Source organism: Bos taurus, unplaced genomic scaffold (genome assembly GCF_002263795.3).
Source record: "Bos taurus isolate L1 Dominette 01449 registration number 42190680 breed Hereford unplaced genomic scaffold, ARS-UCD2.0 Leftover_ScbfJmS_2217, whole genome shotgun sequence".
NCBI lineage: Eukaryota > Metazoa > Chordata > Mammalia > Artiodactyla > Bovidae > Bos > Bos taurus.
The window spans coordinates 191393-211900 of NW_020191298.1; the positions used below are offsets into that span (position 1 = coordinate 191393).

Below are 20508 nucleotides of genomic sequence, written 5' to 3' on the forward strand. Positions count from 1 at the left end.
TAGATAGAAAATAGTGGTGATTTGACTGCCTTTCTGGCTTAAAAGATTGTTTATATATTTATTTGCTTTACTGCACTGGCTACAACGTCCAGCACTGTGCTGAAGGAGAGTGAGTAAAGTGGATATTCTCCCTTTGTTCCCTTCCTTAGGGAAAAGTATATTCTTTTACCAATAAACATGCTAAGAGCTGTTCAGGACTTCTCCATTATTCCTGTGTTTCTTAGAGTTTCCACTATGGTTGACTATTGGATTTTGGCAAATGCTTTTTCTACAAATTGCTGCTGCTGAACTAGCTCATCTTATTGTTGACTCATAACTCCTCCACTTCCCGTGAGATGTCCTCCTCATCTTCTTTGTCTTGGGCCAAGTATGTGTGTAGCATGATGGCAAATGACACCCACTTCTCTTCAAGGTCACCCACTATTGTGAGACTGAAGGAGGTGAGGGACAGACAAGTCTGTGGGTTCCAGTTGTCATCATAGTTCAAGTGTGACTTTGTCTGTCATGGTTTGGCCATACTTTTGTCCCCATCAGACTTTCCTTTACAAATGTTACCCTCAGTACAGTTTTGTTCAGTTCAGTTGCTCAGTTGTGTGCGACTCTTTGCTACCCCATGGACTGCAGCACACCGGGTCTCTGTGTCCATCACCAACTCATGGAGCTTACTCAAACTCATGTCCATTGAGTCAATGATGCCATCCAACCATCTCATCCTCTTTTGTCCCCTTCTCCTTCCACCTTCAATCTTTCCCAGTTTCAGGGTCTTTTCCAATGAGTCAGTTCTTCGCACCATGTGGCCAAAGTATTGGAATTTCAGCTTCAGCATCAGTCCTTCCAGTGAATATTCAGGACTGATTTCCTTTAGGATGGACTGGTTGAATCTCCTTGCAGTCCAAGGGACTCTCAAGAGTCTTATCCAACACCACAGTTTAAAAGCATAGGTGTTACTCTAAGCTGACTTAAAGTGAATTCAGGCTCAACACCAGATATAAAGATAACAACTTTGTACAGACTCATCCACCAGCTATAGCCATTGCCTGAGTTCTAATCCCTAGAACTAATCTCTTATTCTACATCACCCATGGTTCTGCTTTTCTGATTGTGCCCTGACACAAAGTCTAAGAGGAAACGTTTAAGGAAATAGTTTTGATGGTGATTCCACACAACTAGACCCAGTTTTGTGATGAAGTAAAACTGCCAGTTTAAAATATTATGGGGCACATTTTCAAATTTAGACAACTTTATACATATTCTGTACAGTTGATTTAAAGTCAAAAATTCAAGAGGAGAATATATTAGTAGAAAGTTACTCTGGACACCTGTTTCCAAATAACGTAGAAGGTGCCTTTAACTGGAACTAAATCTTCTGATCCAGACCACAACTTAAATAACCACAGGACTATCATTTCTTGTCTGGGGTCTGCGGGTGTGCATTTCAGCTGGGGTCCTGCAGCAGTGGGGCTCTCTCTTACTAAGCTCCGGGGTTTTTGTACAGCTTTTCCTATTACTTCAAGCACTGTGAGTCACGGAGAGCACAGAAGTACTTTGCAGAGTCTTCCAGTTGTAAGGCTGAAATGGTGAGGCTGATGGATTTATCTGCTTTCTTAAAGTTTACAGAGTAGCGGTCTTTCCTTGCATTTGTCACTTCTGAACCCTGACGAATAACGTAAGTCATCTGTCCACTGGGAAGTTGCTTGTACCAGTAAAGGTAGTAAGCGCTCCAACTTGTTTCATACCGACAGTTCAGGGTGACTGACTGCCCCACTTGGCTGGATACATCTGACTGGTCTTGAGTAACTTTCTGGGCCACACCAGATCCTGTGGGAAAAAAAAAAATCAGAAAACAGAGATGAAGCAGTGAATAAAATAGTGTAGGAATTAGACTCATTTCAGATCACACCCCCAAAAACCAAACTGAAATCCTAAGACTCTTGCTTTTCTCCAGTCCTCCTTTCTTCCCCAAGTCCCTGTGAAGCTCCATGTGCCTGTGTGCAGGCCTTTCACCCTGAACACTCGCACTTGTGTTTGGAAGCATCCCTACCAGAGAAGGCGATGGCCATGAACACCCAGAGCGGACTGGAGAGCGGCATGAGGCATGGATTTCCCTGCACAAATGTGCTTAGTTCTGCCTCAAGCTGAGAGTTCGGTGTCTTTGAGTGTCTGGCAGCACATATACCTACTACCCGGTACCTGTGTGACTCCCCGCAACAGGAAGTGGGGGTTGTCATGTTCATAGACCACGTGGTCTGTGCACACATGGGAAAAAGTCTGGCTCGCCACAAACCTTTACTTTGTCTGCTTGTCTTTCCCTGGTCATTAAATTAGGCAGATCCTGAAAGAAGGCATGAAAAAAGCAATCAGTATTAAAATTTGAGAGAGGAGAACTGAATATTAAACAAGTTGACGTACATTGATAATTATTCAGCAAAATAGTTTTGCCATCCTGTTTAAGATATAATTTACTATAGCCTATGAAACTTTCTGTAATCTACTAACAGGTCGTTCATTTAGCCTATTCTTACTTTTCTCCATCTAGAATGTAATGACTCTTTTAAAAAACTTGCAAATCTTAGGCTTCTTGGTGAATGGAAATTTTATTCAAAATCATTAATATATCTCTGTCTTTGTCTTGAGTTTTGTGACTCTATTTAGGTTTTTCAATAAATAAAATTACTTCAGCATGAAATGACACAAAAAATCAGTTCATCTGACTTTCAGCATCTATTCAGTTTTAAATTTTGAATGAAATTATACAGGAATAAAATATTCTTTTGAAATTTGAAATTGAGTCTTATTTATTAGACTTTGAGGAAGATCAGGATATTCAGTCCTGTCCCTTCCACATATAGAATTGCATTTATTAGACCATGTGTCCTGGCATTGTCCTGATGTCACATTTTCTATGTCATTGGTCCAAAGTGTTCAGTCTCACTTGTTAGTGGCTCATTATTTTTCTCTTTGTAAAATAAATTGAAAGATAAGTATACCAGATCTTTCTGTGACATAATGCTGTAATGTTCTCCTACAAAACTTGGTATCTACAGGTTTTAAACACTTTTTTTATTGTTGTTCAGTCACTAAGTCATGTCCAAACTTTGTGACCCCACGGACTGCAGTACCTGAGGCTACACTGTACTTCAGTATCTCCCAAAGTTGCTCTAATTCATGTGCATTGTGTCGGTGATGCTATCTAACTACCTCATCCTCTGCTGTACCTTTCTCCTCCTGCCCTCAATCTTTCCCAGAATCAGAGTTTTTCCAATGAGTTGGCTCTTCGCATCAGGTGGCCAAAGTATTGGAGCTTCAGCTTCAGCATCAGTCCTTCCAGTGAATATTCACAGTTGATTCTATTAGGACTGACTGGTTTGTCCTCCTTGCAGCCCAAGGGACTCTCAAGAGCTTTCTCCAGCACCACAATTCAAAGGCATCAATTCTTCAGCATTCAGCCTTATTTATGGTCCAATTCTCACATCACACATGACAACTGGAAAAACCATAGCTTTGATTATACAGACCTTTGTCGGCAAAGTGATGTGTCTGCTTTTTAATATGCCATCTTAAGCTTCTCTGGGGTGCAAGTGTTTAAGAAAATGCCTGCAAACTCAGGAGACATAAGAGATGTGGGTTTTATCCCTGGGTCAGGAAGATCCCCTGGAGGAGGGCATGGCAACCCACTCCAATATTCTTGCCTGGAAAATCTCATGAACAGAGGAGACTGGAGGGCTACGGTTCATAGGGATGCAGAGCTGGACAGGACTGAAGCGACTTAGCCCACCTGCTGGTTTGTCATATCTTTTCTTCCAAGGAGCAAGCATCTTTTAATTTCATGGCTTCAGTCACCATGCATAGGGATTTTGGAGCCCAAGAAAGTAAAATCTGTCATTACTTCTATTTTTTCCCCTTCTATTTGCCATGAAGTGATGGGATCAGATGCCATGATCTTAGATTTCTGAATGTTGAGTTTCAAGTCAGTTTTTTCACTCTCCTCCTTCGCACTCATCAAGAGGCCCTTTAGTTCCTCTTCACTTTCTCCCATTAGAGTGGTATCATCTGCATATCCAAGGTTTTTGATATTTCTCCCAGCAATCTTGATTCCAGCTTGTGATTCATCCAGCCCGGCATTTTGCATGTTATACTCCACATATAAGTTAAATAAGAGGACTGACAATACAGCTTTGACGTACTCCTTTCCCAATTTGGAACCAGTGGGTTGTTCCATGTCCAGTTCTAACTGTTGCTTCTTGACCTGCATACAGGTTTCTCAGGAAACAAGTAAGGTGGGCTGGTATTTTCATCTCCTTAAGAATTTTCCAGTTTGTTGTTATACACACAAAGTTTTTAGTGTAGTAAATGAAACAGATGTTTTTCTGGAATCCCTTTGCATTCCCCATGATCCCATGAATGTTGGTAATTTGATCTCTGGTTCCTCTGCCTCTCTGAAACCCAGTTTGTATATCTGGAATTTCTTGGTTCACGTACTGCTGAAGGCTAGCTGAAGGATTTTAAGCATAATCTTACTGGTATGTGAAATGAGCACAATTGCATAATAATTTGAACAATCTTTGCTATTACCCTTTTTGGGACTGGAATGAATACTGACCTTTTCCAATCCTGTTTAAGCACTTAGTATATGTCAATACCACAGAACTTAATGATTGAAGTTTTGTATATTGTACATGATCATGAAGTATCTCTCAATCTTCCACTTGGTTTCATCATTTTAATAGATAAATTCATTTAAAAGAACCAAAAGCAAACAAACAAGTAGAAAAGGAAGTATTAGACACAGTCTTGAAAACGGTGCCAGTTCTTAGAATTTAAGTTCAAAAGAACTCATTAATGAGTGATACAGGGAGGAGAGTGTATATGAGGTTGAACCATCTATTCTTCTGTCCCATATGAACTCTGAGTGACAGGCAGCTGATGTCCTGGTTTCTAATTATTTACAAGGAAGCAGGGGAGACCACAAATGCCCAGAGCAGTCTGGGGAACACCAAGATAATACATATATTATATCTGTTAGTATATTATATTTATCACATGTTTTATATCCACCTTTTTATGCATAGTTATGAAATTGATCACATTTGTAAATTCTTATTACCACCACTAAAATTAAGATACAGAACCATTCCACCACCCTAAAGAACTTGCTTTGCCAACCATCCCCACCTCTGCAACCCTTGAAAACTGCTGATGCCTTGGTTTCCAATTATTTGTAACTAGGCAGAAGAGACCAAAAAGGCCCACAACAGCCTGGGGAGTGGCTTGATATTCTAAAATATATATGCTAATATAATAATCACATATACATACCAGGAAATTTATATTGCCAAAATTTTATTAAAATACAGATCGCGATCTGATACCTCAGTTTTATATGCACTCTGGTTTTGATGCATAGCTCTGTGAAACTCTATCACATGTATGGGCTCTTGTTACCAGCATTAAAATCATGACTTAGATTTGTTCCATCTCTCTAAAGAAACCCTCTTTGCACACCTTCCTGAGGCCTGCACTTCTTTACAATCAAGGTCACTACTGATCTCCTTTCATCTCTGTATTTTGTCCTGTTGAGACTGTTGAATAAGTAGAATCACACTATGTATACAACCATAATAATTGAGTAAGTGTAATCGTATACCATGTAGCCTCTGAGATTGTTTTTTACTCAGCATAACATCCAGAGATCCATCTAGACTATTGCATATATCAATAATTTTTACCTTTTAATCACTACAGACTGTCCCCAACTTAATTTAGGATAATTCAGTTTAGGAGTTTTGACTTTGCAGTAGTGAGAAAGTGGTATGCATTCAGTAGAAACCATACTTGGAATATTGAAGTTTTATCTTTTCCTGGGCTAGCAATATGCAGTACGATATTTCCTGGTGATTCTGGGCAGCAGCAGTGAGCTGAGCTCCTGGCCAGCCTCAAAATCATGAGTGTAAACAACCAACACATTTACAGCCATTTCATACCCATATAACCACTCTGATTTCACTTTCAGTACAGTACTCAACACATTCATAAGATTTTCATCATTTTAAAATAGACTGTGTGAGACAATTTTTTTCCCAGCTGTAGGCTAATGTAAGTATTGGCCACATTTAAGGGAAGCTACCACTTCCCTGATAGCTGAGTTGGTAAAGAATTTGCTGCAAAGCAGAAGACCCTGGTTTGATTCCTGGTTTAGGAAGTTCCTCTGGAGAAGAGATAGGCTACCCACTCCAGTATACTTGGGTTTCCCTTGTGGCTCAGCTGGTTAAGAATCCACCTGAAATGCAGGAAACCTGTGTTCGATCCCTGGATTGGGAAGATGCCCTGGAGAAGGGAAAGGCTACTCACTCCATTAGTCTGGCCTGGAGAATTCCATAGACAGCCCATAGGGTTGCAATGAGTCGGATACGACTGAGCGACTTCCACTTTCAAGGGAAGCTAGGTTAAATATATTAGATGGGTTATCATTTTTAAAATTTTTATTTTTATTGAAGTATAGTTTCTTTACAATGTTAGTTTCTGCAATGCAGCAAAAGAAATCTGTTATACATGTATATATTTATCTCCACTCTTTTTTAGATTTCCTTCCCATATTAAATGAACTTTTGGCTTTCTATTGTTTCAACTTAAAATGGTTTATTGCAAAATAACCCTACTGAAGTTGAGAAAGATGTATAAATAGTATCTCATTGTGTAAATGTACTATAGGATATTTATCTGTTCATCCAGTGAGGATCACTGGTTAATTTCAAATACTAATGTACATATTTTTGTGTGAACATAAAGTTTTCCTTTCTCAAACATAAATACCCAGTAGTGTGATTGCTGGGTTGTTCAGTAAGTGAATATTTAAGTTTATGTGAAACTCTTGGATTGTTTTCTAGAATGACTGGGCCATTCACCCACCAGCAATGCATGAGTGATCCGATTTCTCTGCTTCCTTGCCAGAATTTGGTATTGTCAGTAATTTTCATTTTAGCCCTTATGATAGATGTGAAGTGTTTTCTCTTTCTAATTTTAATTTGGATTTACCTAATATAATTTTAGGGGTATATTCTTTGGATTTTCTACATAGATAATCATGTTACCAGCAAATTGTGGCAGTTTTACTTTTTCTTTCAACTCTATTAGATTGTTACATCTACTTTCTTTATTGCACTGGCTCCAACATCTAGCCCTGTACGGAAGGAGTGACAAGAATGGACACTCTGGTTTTGTTCTCTTTATTAGAGAAAATCGTAGTTTTTTACTAGTAAGAATACCATTAGCTATTGAGGAGATTCCTCATCTTCTTGTGTTGCTCAGAGTTTTCACCATAACTGACTACTGAATTTTTGCAAATCCTTTTTTTCTGACTAGATTAATATGATGATATGATTTTTCTTTTCTACCATGTTAATATGGTAAATTCCATCCATTGATTTTCAATATTAAAGTGTCTTGCACTCTTGAAAGAAATTACAATTGTGCTCAGTATATTATTCATTTTATATATCAATGAATTTTACTCGCTAAAATGTTTTCAGAAATTTGTGTCTATCTCCAAGATAAAAGACATTTCCCTGTAGTTTTTGGTTCTTTATGGTCTTTGTCTGATTTGGGTATCAGGGTAATATTAGCCTTATAAAATGAGTGAAGAATTATTTTCTTTATATTTTCTGCAAAAAATTGTGTATAATTCAATGTTTGACAGAATTCTTCAGTAACACTGAGTCTGGGGAATTTTTTTTAATTAAAAATTCAATTTTCATAGACATCATAAATTCAGCTATCTCTGGCCCCTGCTCTGAGGAGAGATGAGGAGGAGCGACCGCTGGAGCCCACAGTGAGGTTTGGGGACAGACAGCAGGTGCTACCAGAGCACTGTGCCTCTGCACAGAAGTAGGTTCCTGCATCTGAGAGCTGGGCAGCCGTGAGGTGCAGGAAGCTGTGCTGTTTGGACTCTCCAAGCCGACCTGTCCATCTCCGCTGTGTCTTCACTTCTCCACCTTTAGCTAATATCATCAAGAGGACAGGACTGCCCCCAGGCCTCTGCTTATACCACTGTAAACTGTAAAAGGTGCTTGAGGAATTGCAGTACGTGGTGAAGTTCTCTCCTTCTTGCAGAAGCAAGAATTCACGAAAATGCTTTATCTGTTGTCCATTCATTTCTATTCAGAAAAGCAATGAGAAGTAACAGAGAAAGTCTGATTAGATGTTTATTCTCTCAGCTATAATGGTGTCTTTCATTCTTCTTGTGTATTTTCTCCTTCTTTCCATGTCTCCTTCCCCAACTCCCTCTATCTCCCACGTTTTAGTTTTTATGTTTTTCTCAACATCCTGCTCTCAGTCAGAAAATCCCACTCCTACAGTTGCCTGTATATAAGATTCCTCTGTGCTGAATTTTCTGGGAGCAATCAAACTCACATGATATTTGTATCCATAAGATCAACACTGGTGCGAACAGTAGCATCTCCCTTTTCTTCCTCTTCAGAAAGAGTTGCTGAATCTGCCTGCTCCTAAAAGGGTTTCTCTTGTATCAGCTTCTTCCAGATCTATAGAAATGTATTCTATACTGCCTTTTGGAAAGAAAATAGAAAGGAGTGACTACAGTTTGAAACAGCCAATCAGACTTACTACCTTATTACCCGCCCATTTTCCCCAGGGAGTGTCTATGTTTGCAGATGCTGCCCCTCCGTGACTGGATCAAAAATTGCTGATCCACTAATACCTGGTAAATAGTGGTTACTCAAACATTTGTTGAATGATAAATAAATGTGTATGTTTGCATATGTGAGAATTTGAATGCAAATGTCCCAAAGAGCAATTTAAAAGTGCCCTTCCATGAATGTAAACAGTCAGGAGTTGCTTGTAGCTATTTAGAAATGTTACCTTTGGAAAACTGTCTGAGCCCCAGTAGCCCTAGTTCTCCCACAACAAATCACCATGAATTTGATGGCTCCAAAAAACAAGAATCGGTTCCCTTCAACCTGGAGGGCAGAGGTCTGACAACAAGGTGTCAGCAGGAACATACTCCTTCCAAATGTTCTAGAAGAGACTCCTCCCATGCCTCTTCTGGCTTCTGGTGGTTCCATGTGGTCCTTTGCCTGTGACTGTATACCTCCAACCTCCTCCTCCATTGAGAAGACCTCACAAGGACTTCCTGTCACAAGGACACACACTTCTCACCTGTGTGTCTCTTAAAAGGATACTTGTCACTGGATTGAGGCCCCACCAAGACAATCCAGTATGATTAGATTTTGACATCCTTTGCTTAATTACATTTGAAAAGGTTCTTTGTTAAGTAAGTTCACATTCACAGTTTCTGTGGATTAGGATGTGAATGTATCTTTTGGGGCCACCCTCCAACCCACTATAGGGTCCTTAATGTCTTTGAAGTGTTGCCATGTATTTATACAAACAGTAGAAATCTCAAAACTTCTTTAAAGTCAAAAGTAAATCTGAATCTGAATGACTTTATATATAGAAACAGAAAGAGAAGCAGGTTTAGGATGTAATGGAAAAGGAAAATCCCATGAGTTAACAAAGTTGAAATGCACATGATTGGGATAACTTTTCCTTTTCAGGCATGTTGGATTTGAACTCCAAATGAAGACAAACCTAGGAATGCTATGTTGGTGAAGGCTCCACTCCCACCCTAAAAGAGCAAAGGTTCTGAAGCAGCACTTGGGGATGTTTTAAAAGTTCCCTGGTCTTCATGAAGATCAGGACCCCTGTCACAGTTTACGCAGAAGGATGTAAACCAAGACAGAATAGTCACCCACTGGAGAAGGTTGCCCTTTCCCAACTCACACCATCGTATTTGCTAAAGCCTATCTCTGGGTCTTGTGCTGTGAAGGAGATATTTGCTAAATGACAAGAAGAGAACTTGACCATGCTTTGGTTTGTGGACTAAAAGGAATCTCTTCATGCCTCGTAGGAAACAGTTTGAATGAATATAAATATAAAATGGCCCTCAGTGGCAAATATTCCTGTCAAACCATCTTAAGAGGGGACCAGATCCAAGAATATTTATAATTAAATGTTAGCAATATTCTCCTCTGAGATTTCACATAAGAAGTAATGTTGCTTGACCTGGGCTGTAAAGGTTGAGTCCATATAAGTGTTTTAAACAAGTACTTGGGAAAAATCATTCTGACCAAAGAGGACAGTATCTGCAAAGGTTCAGATTAAGGAAAGAGCTTCAGTTCAGTTGAGTCGCTGCGTCGTGTCTGACTCTTTGCGACCCCATGAGTCGCAGCACGCCAGGCCTTCCTGTCCATCACCAACTCCCGGAGTTCACCCAGACTCATGTCCATCGAGTCAGTGATGCCATCCAGCCATCTCATCTTCTGTCGTCCTCTTCTCCTCCTGCCTCTGCCTCCAATCCCTCCCAGCATCAGAGACTTTTCCAATGAGTCAACTCTTCCCATGAGCTGGCCAAAGGACTAGAGTTTCAGCTTCAGCATCATTCCTTCCAAAGAACACCCAGGACTGATTTCCTTTAGAATGGACTGGTTGGATCTCCTTGCAGTCCAAGGGACTCTCAAGAGTCTTCTCCAACACCACAGTTCAAAAGCATAAATTCTTCAGTGCTCAGCTTTCTTCACAGTCCAACTCTCACATCCATACATGACCACTGGAAAAACCATAGCCTTGACTAGACGGACCTTTGTCAGCAAAGTAATGTCTCTGCTCTTTAATATGCTATCTAGGTTGGTCATAACTTTCCTTCCAAGGAGTAAGCGTCTTTTAATTTCATGGCTGCAATCACCATCTGCAGTGATTTTGGAGCCCAAAAAAATAAAGTCTGACACTGTTTCCACTGTTTCCCTATCTATTTCCCATGAAGTGATGGGACCACATGCCATGATCTTAGTTTTCTGAATGTTGAGCTTTAAGCCAACTTTTTCACTCTCCTCTTTCACTTTCATCAAGAGGCTTTTTAGTTGCTCTTCACTTTCTGCCATAAGGGTGGTGTCATCTGCATATCTGAGGTTATTGATATTTCTCCCAGCAATCTTGATTCCAGCTTGTGCTTCTTCTAGCCCAGGGTTTCTCATGACGTACTCTGCATAGAAGTTAAATAAGCAAGGTGACAATATACAGCCTTGACGTACTCCTTTTCATATTTGGAACCAGTCTGTTGTTCCATGTCCAGTTCTAATATGTCCAGTTGTAACTGGACATGGATTTACTATGGGCATGGGTTTACTGAAATACCATACGGACTTTTAACACCTCTGTTGGCTTATAGTTATGGAAGATGAACTCAATGAGAATACCAGTTGATATCTAAATAACTATTTTTGTATCTATTTTTCTAAAATCAGGAGAATTCCCTGCTTTTTTGCAGGGGACTCTAGTTAAACATAATTTTAATCTTTCAAAATATATCATGTCAACCACTTTATGAGAAACACAACATACTGGGAATTTTAATGGAAGAAATAATTTTGTATTGGAATAAACTGAAGTTTCATATATGACCTACTGCACTAATAATGATAGGAAAAAGGAGTAAAGAGAGGAAAGAAGGAAAAGAGAGAGGGAGGGAGGAAGGAAAAGAAACAGAAATAGAAGGAAAGGATTAATGAGTTTATGAATAAATAAATATTTTCAAATATAACCCTGTCTTCATTATGCATATGAGGTTGACTGTCTCTTCTATTTTTATAGAAAATCTAACTCACCCTTTCAATATTTTATTGTATCCCTAGCAATTATTAGTAACATCAGTCATGAATATTTCTTTACTCAATAAATATTTATTGAACACCTACTATATGTTGGGTACTGGGCTGATAACTGAGAACACTTCAATAAGCAAAAGAAACGAAAAGATATGTTTCAGGAATAGTGAAGTGAGGAAAAGGAAAGTGAGCTCCATGTCTGTGAAGAGGAAGAAATGAGTGAAAAAGTGACTGGAGGGATATTCTGGTGTTTGGAAAGTGCTACAGCACCTCTCATTGCACTTTCCAAGACCTCAGTACAGTATCTGTTCCTTCATCTCTGACTCATGAATCAAAGCAATTTCCAAAGCATGGTAAACACAGCAATTTACATTTAGGTATGCTAAAGCTGAAACTCCAGTACTTTGGCCACCTCATGAGAAGCTGGCAATAGACCGATGTGTTACTGATTGTAGCAAGATTCTGAAGCATCCTGAGCTCCTTATTCACCACACATTTTCGCCAGGAGAAAAGATTTAGAGGAAATTAGAGCACAGGACAGGAAAATAATAGAGAGGTATTCCAGTCCTTGATGTGAGCGGCATCACTGACATAATATTCTTGGATCATCAAAAAGACAGAAATCTATCCTCCTCCACTCATTTGAAAAGACTCGGATGCTGGGAGGGATTGGGGACAGGAGGAGAAGGGGACGACAGAGGATGAGAAGGCTGGATGGCATCACCGACTCGATGGACGTGAATTTGAGTGAACTCCAGGAGTTGGTGATGGACCGGGAGGCCTGGCATGCTGCGATTCATGGGGTCGCAAAGGTTCGGACACGACTGAGGGACTGAACTGAACTGAACTGAACACATTCTACACAGGAGGATAGATTTCTGTCTTTTTGATGATCCAAGAATATTACGTCAGTGATGCCGCTCATATCAAGGACTGGAACACCTCTCTATTATTTTCCTGTCCTGTGCTCTAATTTCCTCTAAATCTTTTCTCCTGGGGAAATTGTGTGGCTAATAAGGAGCTCAGGATGTTTCAGAATCTTGCTACAATCAGTAACACATCGTTCTATTGCCATTTGGATATTTAGAGGACTAGCATGTTTCTTTACAGAATTAAGGATTATTGCTTTTCTCGAGTCACAACATATGCTTTTTATTCTAACACTTGACATTTTTCCATGAACTGTTTCACCTTCTGTGATGGGCATTGTGATTCATTCCACTGACTTTCCAATTGACTCATTATTTTGGAGCTTATTGCTTCCAGTGAGGCCGCATTGAACAACAAATGCCGAGATTTTGCAGCTTGACATTAGCAGATTTAAAAATAAATGTAACAGTTGGGATAAGACATATTAACTGAATATAGGCAACTTTTAAAATCTCTTAGAGGCTTAGCTTTCTAATAGGTAGCATAGGTCTCAGAATAACTCACTAAATGGTAATGAAGATTAAAAGATACATTGAGGATTTTCTAAAAAAACAGTGATTTTAAAGCCAAAAAGAAACAAATGTTTGATAGATTTGACAGTATAAGACTAAAGACAACATCATTTAAAAAATAAATGGTACTATGTTAGAATAAAACATACAAACAAATATAAACATTGAAATATCAAGTAAGATATCAAAATAATTCTAGCAAATAAAACTAACCTCTTACTCCTTGGAAGGAAAGTTATGACCAACCTAAACAGCATATTAAAAAGCAGAGACATTACTTTGCCAACAAAGGTCCGTCTAGTCAAGGCTATGATTTTTCCAGTGGTCATGTATGGATGTGAGAGTTGGACTGTGAAGAAAGCTGAGCACCGAAGAATTGATGCTTTTGAACTGTGGTGTTGGAGAAGACTCTTGAGAGTCCCTTGGACTGCAAGGAGATCCAACCAGTCCATTCTGAAGATCAGCCCTGGGATTTCTTTGGAAGGAATGATGCTAAAGCTGAAACTCCAGTAGTTTGGCCACCTCATGCGAAGAGTTGACTCATTGGAAAAGACCCTGATGCTGGGAGGGATTGAGGGCAGGAGGAGAAGGGGACAACAGAGAATGAGATGGCTGGATGGCATCACTGACTCGATGGACATGAGTCTGAGTGAACTCTGGGAGTTGGTGATAGACAAGGAGGCCTGGGGTGCTGCAATTCATGGAGTCGCAAAGAGTCAGATATGACTGAGCGACTGAACTGAACTGAACTGAATGGAAAAAATGGTCAAAAGATAGGAATAAGCATATGACCAAGGGTGAATGAAAGAGTGCCAATATACAGAGAAAAAAATTGCTCAAAAGCACTAGGGATCAGTAAAATGCCATACATAAAGTATATTAGGATTGCTAAAATGAAAAAGGCTGATAATTCTCAATTTTTGGAAGATGCAAATTGCACCTTCTCACTCCCTGTTGGTTGAAGTATAACTGTTTATACCACTTGAATGGAAATTGGCACTTTATCAAAAAATTTTTAAATGCGCCTTTTTTGGCAAACACTCATTCCAGTTTCAGAAATTGCATTACAATAGACATGTCTCCATATATACAAAAGTCAATCTACAAAGATGTATAAAGACAACACTCTTTATGATAGCACAGTAACAGAAACAAATATTTATTAATGGAAAAGTAGTTAATAATAGAATATTTCAGAGTACTACATAGACATTATAAAGAATACTGGACCACTTCCCAGGTGCCACAGTGGTAAAGAATCCATCTCCAATGCAGGAGACAAAGGATCATGTTTGATCCCTGAATTGGGAAGATCTTCTGCAGAAGAAAATGGCAACCCACTCCAGTATTCTTGCCTAGAAAATCCCATGGACAGAGGAGCCTGAAGGGCTACAGTTCTTGAATTGGCAAAAAGTCGGGCATGAAAAAAGTCTTTGGAACAACGAGAATTATTTGTATTTTTTTCACTGCTAGGTTAAGACTAACACACTGGAATGAACATTTTATTGACACAAGAAAGAACCATGAAAAATTGCTAATGCTTCTCATTTTATTTCTATCTTGCAATTAGGATTATTCAGTTCAGTTCAGTTCAGTCGCTCAGTCGTGTCTGACTCTTTATGACCCCATGAATCACAGCACGCCAGGCCTCCCTGTCCATCACCAACTCCCAGAGTTCACTCAGACTCACGTCCATCGAGTCAGTGATGCCATCCAGCCATCTCATCCTCTGTCATCCCCTTCCAGCACAAGCTGGAATCAAGATTGCTAGGAGACCAGAAACTATTAAACTCCTAGAGGAGAACATAGGCAAAACACTCTCCGACATACATCACAGCAGGATCCTCTATGACCCAACTCCCAGAATATTGGAAATAAAAGCAAAAATAAACAAATGGGACCTAATTAAACTTAAAGGCTTCTGCACAACAAAGGAAACTATAAGCAAGGTGATAAGACAGCCTTCAGAATGGGAGAAAATAATAGCAAATGAAGCAATTGACAAACAACAAATCTCAAAAATATACAAGCAACTCCTACAGTTCAATTCCAGAAAAATAAATGACCCAGTCAAAAAATGGGCCAAAGAACTAAATAGACATTTCTCCAAAGAAGACATACAGATGGCTAACAAACACATGAAAAGATGCTCAACATCACTCATTATCAGAGAAATGCAAATCAAAACCACTATGAGGTACCATTGCACGCCAGTCAGAATGGCTGCGATCCAAAAGTCTACAAGCAATAAATGCTGGAGAGGGTGTGGAGAAAAGGGAACCCTCTTACACTGTTGGTGGGAATGCAAACTAGTACAGCCACTATGGAGAACAGTGTGGAGATTCCTTAAAAAACTGGAAATAGAACTGCCTTATGTGTATCCCACTGCTGGGCATACACACCGAGGAAACCAGAATTGAAAGAGACACATGTACCCCAATGTACATCGCAGCACTGTTTATAATAGCCAGGACATGGAAGCAACCTAGATGTCCATCATCAGATGAATGGATAAGAAAGCAGTGGTACATATACACAATGGAGTATTACTCAGCCATTAAAAAGAATGCATTTGAGTCAGTTCTAATGAGGTGGATGAAACTGGAGGCTATTACACAGAGTGAAGTAAACCAGAAAGAAAAACACCAGTACAGTATACTAACGCATATATATGGAATTTAGAAAGATGGTAATAATAACTCTGTGTATGAGACAGCAAAAGAGACACTGATGTATAGAACAGTCTTATGGACTCTGTGGGAGAGGGAGAGGGTGGGATGATTTGGGAGAATGGCATTGAAACATGTATAATATCGTATATGAAACAAGTTGCCAGTCCAGGTCTGATGCACGCAACTGGATGCTTGGGGCTGGTGCACTGGGACGACCCAGAGGGACGGTATGGAGAGGGAGGTGGGAGGAGGGTTCAGGATGGGGAATACATGTATATCTGTGTCGGATTCATTTTGATATGTGGCAAAACCAATACAATATTGCCAAGTTAAAAAATTAAATTAAATTAAAAAAATTTAAAAATTAAAAATATTTTACCTTGGTGGCTTCTATTGCTTCTGATGTGAAGTTAGGTATCATTCTTAATGATGTTTCCCAGAATACAATATGGAAAGTGTCCATGGATATTGGCAAGATTGTTTCCACTTAAATAGATTTTTGCATTTGCCTTCAATCATTGCAGTGAAAGTCACAATCTTCTGCCAAAACCAGAGTGGTAGACTTGCAGAATTCCTTATTCAAATTTATGGCTTTCCTCATAGCATTGCTCCTGAATAAGGAGATTGTTTTGTAGGAAGTCAAGTATGGCAGTGAGTGGAAATTCTTGCTATGAACAAAGAGGTTATGGGATGGGTAGTAGAAGAGGTAGTTATAAATACCAGCTATAATCATGTGGTCATTTTCAGGAATGAGAACAATAATACTTATGTGAATTTTTTTTCATTTTGATGTAAATATATTTATGTATTACATTAACCAATTTTAATTCCCCTCTCCCGTTTGCTTACATGTAGTAATGTAAGATATGCTAATATAAGTCAATCTTATATCTTATTATAGCTTAGTAGTGCCTGGAAAATCCCATGGATGGAGAAGCCTGGTAGGCTGCAGTCCATGGGGTCGCTAAGAGTCGGACATGACTGAGCGACTTCACTTTCACTTTTCACTTTCATGCATTGGAGAAGGAAAATGGCAATCCACTCCAGTGTTCTTGCCTGGAGAATCCCAGGGACGAGGAGCCTGGTGGGCTGCCGTCTATCGGGGCGCACAGAGTCGGACACAACTGAAGCAACTTAGCAGCAGCGAAGATAAAGGATTCAATGGGAGAATGTGGCTTAGCTAGAAAAGAAAATAACTTCACTCCCAAATGGATAAATGAACTTGCTATAATCTTTGCAGGATGAAGTTAGAATCTTTTGGGTTGAATGAGGAATTACTGCATTATATTAGCAAGAACTGTGGTGTTGGAAAAGATTCTTGAGAGTTCCTTGGACTACAAGGAGATCAAGCCAGCCAATCCTAAAGGAAATCAATCCTGAATATTCATTGGAAGGACTGATGCTGAAGCTGAAACTCCAGTAATTTGGCCACTTGATGAGAAGAGCCACTCTTTGGGAAAGACCCTGGTGCTTGGAAAGATTGAACACAAAAGGAGAAGGGGGCAGCAGAGGATGAGATTGTTAGATAGCATTACCAAATCAAGGGACGTGAATTTGAGCAACCTCTGGAAGATGGTGGAGGATAGAGAAAGTTGTTAAGAGAGTACAGATGGATGCCAGGTTAACAAAGAGGGTACTGTAGCAGCTTTGTACTATCCAAACTAACTGGAAATATCTTTCCCAGAAAGTGCTTCCCGTATTGTTCTTGGTTAGGATTGGCCACAAAAGAAATTTGTGTAACATTTGCAAGGTGATTGTGATGAAGTAGCCATAGGTTTTATGTTTTGGGGGTTGGTACAGGGCTCCAGGGACTATGGTTGTTCACTCATATTGCTGCTGATCTGATAGCTCAACTTATTGTTGATTCACAACTCCTTCACTTCCCACCAAACCTCCTCCTGGTCTTCTCTGTTTTGGGCTGAGTATGCAGGTAGCATGACACCAAATGACACCCACTTCTCCTAAGGTCACCCACTACTGTGAGACTGAAGAAGGTGAAACAGACAAATTTTAGTGTGTCTTGGTGGTTTCCATTTACCTCGTGGCTCTAGTTTGTCCTTATGAGTCATAGTTTGTCCATGCTCTGGTCTATATCCAACTTTCTTCTTCAAATATTACTCTAGCTGACAAACAATGAGTTCAGTCTCAACATCAGATACCAAGATAACAGATTTGTATACACTCTTCCACCAGATCTAGCAATTACTTGAGTCCTAATCTTTATAACTAATTTCTTATTCCACACCACTGGTGGTTCTGCTTCTTTGATTGTACCTTCGGTGACACAATACTAAGAATAAAGGACTAAGGAAATTATTTTTATGATGATTCCAAGTAACTATACCCAGATTTGTGATGTGAGTGTATTTTAGTGAAACTGTCACTTTAAATTATTTATGGAGCAAGTTTAGACAACTTTACACATGTTCTGTATGATTGATTTAAAGTCAAAAATTCAAGAGGAGAATGTTAACAGTAGAAAATTACTCTGGACATCAAATAACAAGGAAGAAGCTTTTATTTAGAATTAAATTCTATGATCCAGACCACAGATGAAGCAACCACATGATTACCATTTCTTGCTGGGATCTGCAGGTGTGCATTTCAGCTGGAGTCCTGCAGCAGGGAGGCTCTCTCTTATTAAGCTCTGGGGTTTTTGTTCAGCTTGTCCCATTACTTCAACCACTGTGAGTTCACAGAGAGCACAGAAGTACTTTCCAGTATCTTCCAGCTGTAAGGCTGAAATGGTGAGGCTGATGGAGGTATCTGCTTTCTGGAAGTTTACAGAGTAACGGCCATCCCTTGCATTCCCATCTTCTGAATACTGACGAATGAGGTAAGTCATCTGTCCACTGGGAAGCTGCTTGTACTAAAAAATGTAGTAGGAGATCATGTACCAACTGACTTCATACTGACAGTTCAGAGTGACTGATTGCCCCACTTGCAGGTTATGTCTGGCTGGTCTTGAGTAACTTTCTGGGCCACACCAGATCCTGTGAAAAAAATCAGAAAACAGAGATGAAGCAGTGAATAAAATAGTGTAGGAATTAGACTCATTTAGGTCTCCAAAAAGAAAAACTAAACTGAAATCTTAAGATGCTTGCTTTTCTCCAGTCCTCCTTTCCTCCCCAAGTCCCGGTGAAACACCACACGCCTGTGTGCAGGCCTTTCACCCTGAACACTTGCACCCATGCTTGAGAGCATCCCTACCAGAGAAGGTGAAGGCCAGGAACACCCAGAGCAGACTGGAGAGCAGCATGAGGCATGGACTCCCCTGCACAAATCTGTTTAATTCTGCCTCAAGCTGAGAGTTCAGTGTCTTTAAGTGCCTGAGAGCACATATACATCGTACCTGGGTTCCTTGTGACTCTCCCCCAAGACAGGAAGTGGGGTTTGTCATGTAGATCAACCACATGGTCTGTGCACAGATGGAAAAAGTCTCAGTTCAGTTCAGTCACTCAGTCCTGTCCAACTCTTTGTGACCCCATGGACTGCAGCATGCCAGGCTTCCCTGTCCATTACCAATTCCCAGAGTTTACTCAAAGTCATGTCCATTGAGTTGGTGATGCCATCCAACCATCTCATCCTCTGTCATCCTGTTCTCCTCCTGCCTTCAATCTTCCCCAGCATCAGGCTCTTTGCAAATGAGTCAGTTTTTCGCATCAGGTGGTCAAAGTATTGGAGTTTCAACTTCAGTATCAATCTTTTCAATGAATATTCAGGACTGATTTCCTTTAGGAGGGACTGGTTTGATCTCCTTGCAGCCCAAGGGGCTCTCAAGAGTTTACTCCAATGCTACAGTTCAAAAGCATCAATTCTTTGGTACTTTCTTTATGGTCCAACTCTCACATCCATACGTGATTACTGGAAAAACCATAGCTTTAAGTATATGACTACTGTCTGGCTCACCACAAATCTTTACTTTGTCTACCTATTTTTCCCTGGTCATTATGTTTGGCAGATCCTGAAAAGGGGCATGAAGAAAGCAATTAATATTAAAGGTTTGAACTGAGGGAAACTGAAGATTAAACAAGTTGACATACATCGGTAATTATTCAGTAAAATGATTTTTCCATCCTGTTTAAGATATAATTTTGTGTAGCCTATGAAACATTCTTGTAATCTACTGATTAGTCATTCATTAGCCTTTACTTACTTGTCTCCATCCAGAATCTAGTGACTGTTTTAAAATATTCACAGATCTTAGGCCTTCTGGTGAAAAGCAATCTTATCCAAAATAATTAATGTATCTCTCTCTCTCTCTTTTTTTTTTCTTTTTTTACTAAGTTCCAGGGCTCTACTCAGATTTTTCAATAAATAAAATTACTTCAACATGAAATGATTTTTTAAAAATCAGTCCATCTGAATTTCAGAGCCTATTCAGTGATTTGTATTTAAATGAAATTATAACAGGAATAAAATATTGTTTTGAAATCTGATATTGCTTCTTATGCATTAGACTTTGAGGGGGATCAGAGGTAACAATCCTGTTACCTCTAAATGTAGAATTGTACTTATTAGATCATGTGTCCTAGAATTATCATGTCACATTTTCTGTCTCATTGGTCCAGAGTATTCCATCTCACTTGTTAGTCACTCTTTATTATTTCTCTTTGTAAAATAAAGTTAAGATAGACATGCTGGAGTTTTCTCTGATGTAATGTTATAATGCACTCCTATGAAACTTAATATCTACAGACTGCAGACACTTAGTACCTGTCA

The 20508-nt window shown here is 39.5% G+C and overlaps 1 protein-coding gene across 1 annotated transcript; it reads right to left on the reverse strand.

Moving 5' to 3' along the window:
* Positions 1-1307: 1307 nt before the first annotated feature.
* On the reverse strand, positions 1308-2264 carry LOC505306 (T cell receptor delta variable 1). The gene is made up of 2 exons (XM_002690604.7): positions 2042-2264; positions 1308-1818 (listed from the first exon to the last, which is right to left on the reverse strand). The coding sequence occupies exons 1-2, from the start codon at positions 2256-2258 to the stop codon at positions 1505-1507; spliced, it is 531 nt and encodes a 176-aa protein (XP_002690650.7). The 5' UTR covers positions 2259-2264; the 3' UTR covers positions 1308-1504.
* Positions 2265-20508: the final 18244 nt, after the last annotated feature.

Bases quoted from the DNA above. Each gene is read 5' to 3' on its own strand.
- LOC505306 (XM_002690604.7), bottom strand. From the start codon at position 2,258: ATGTGTGCACAGACCACGTGGTCTATGAACATGACAACCCCCACTTCC. The intron at 1,819-2,041 runs GTAGGGATGCTT...TTTTTCCCACAG, and splicing joins CATGGCCATCGCCTTCTCTG to GATCTGGTGTGGCCCAGAAA.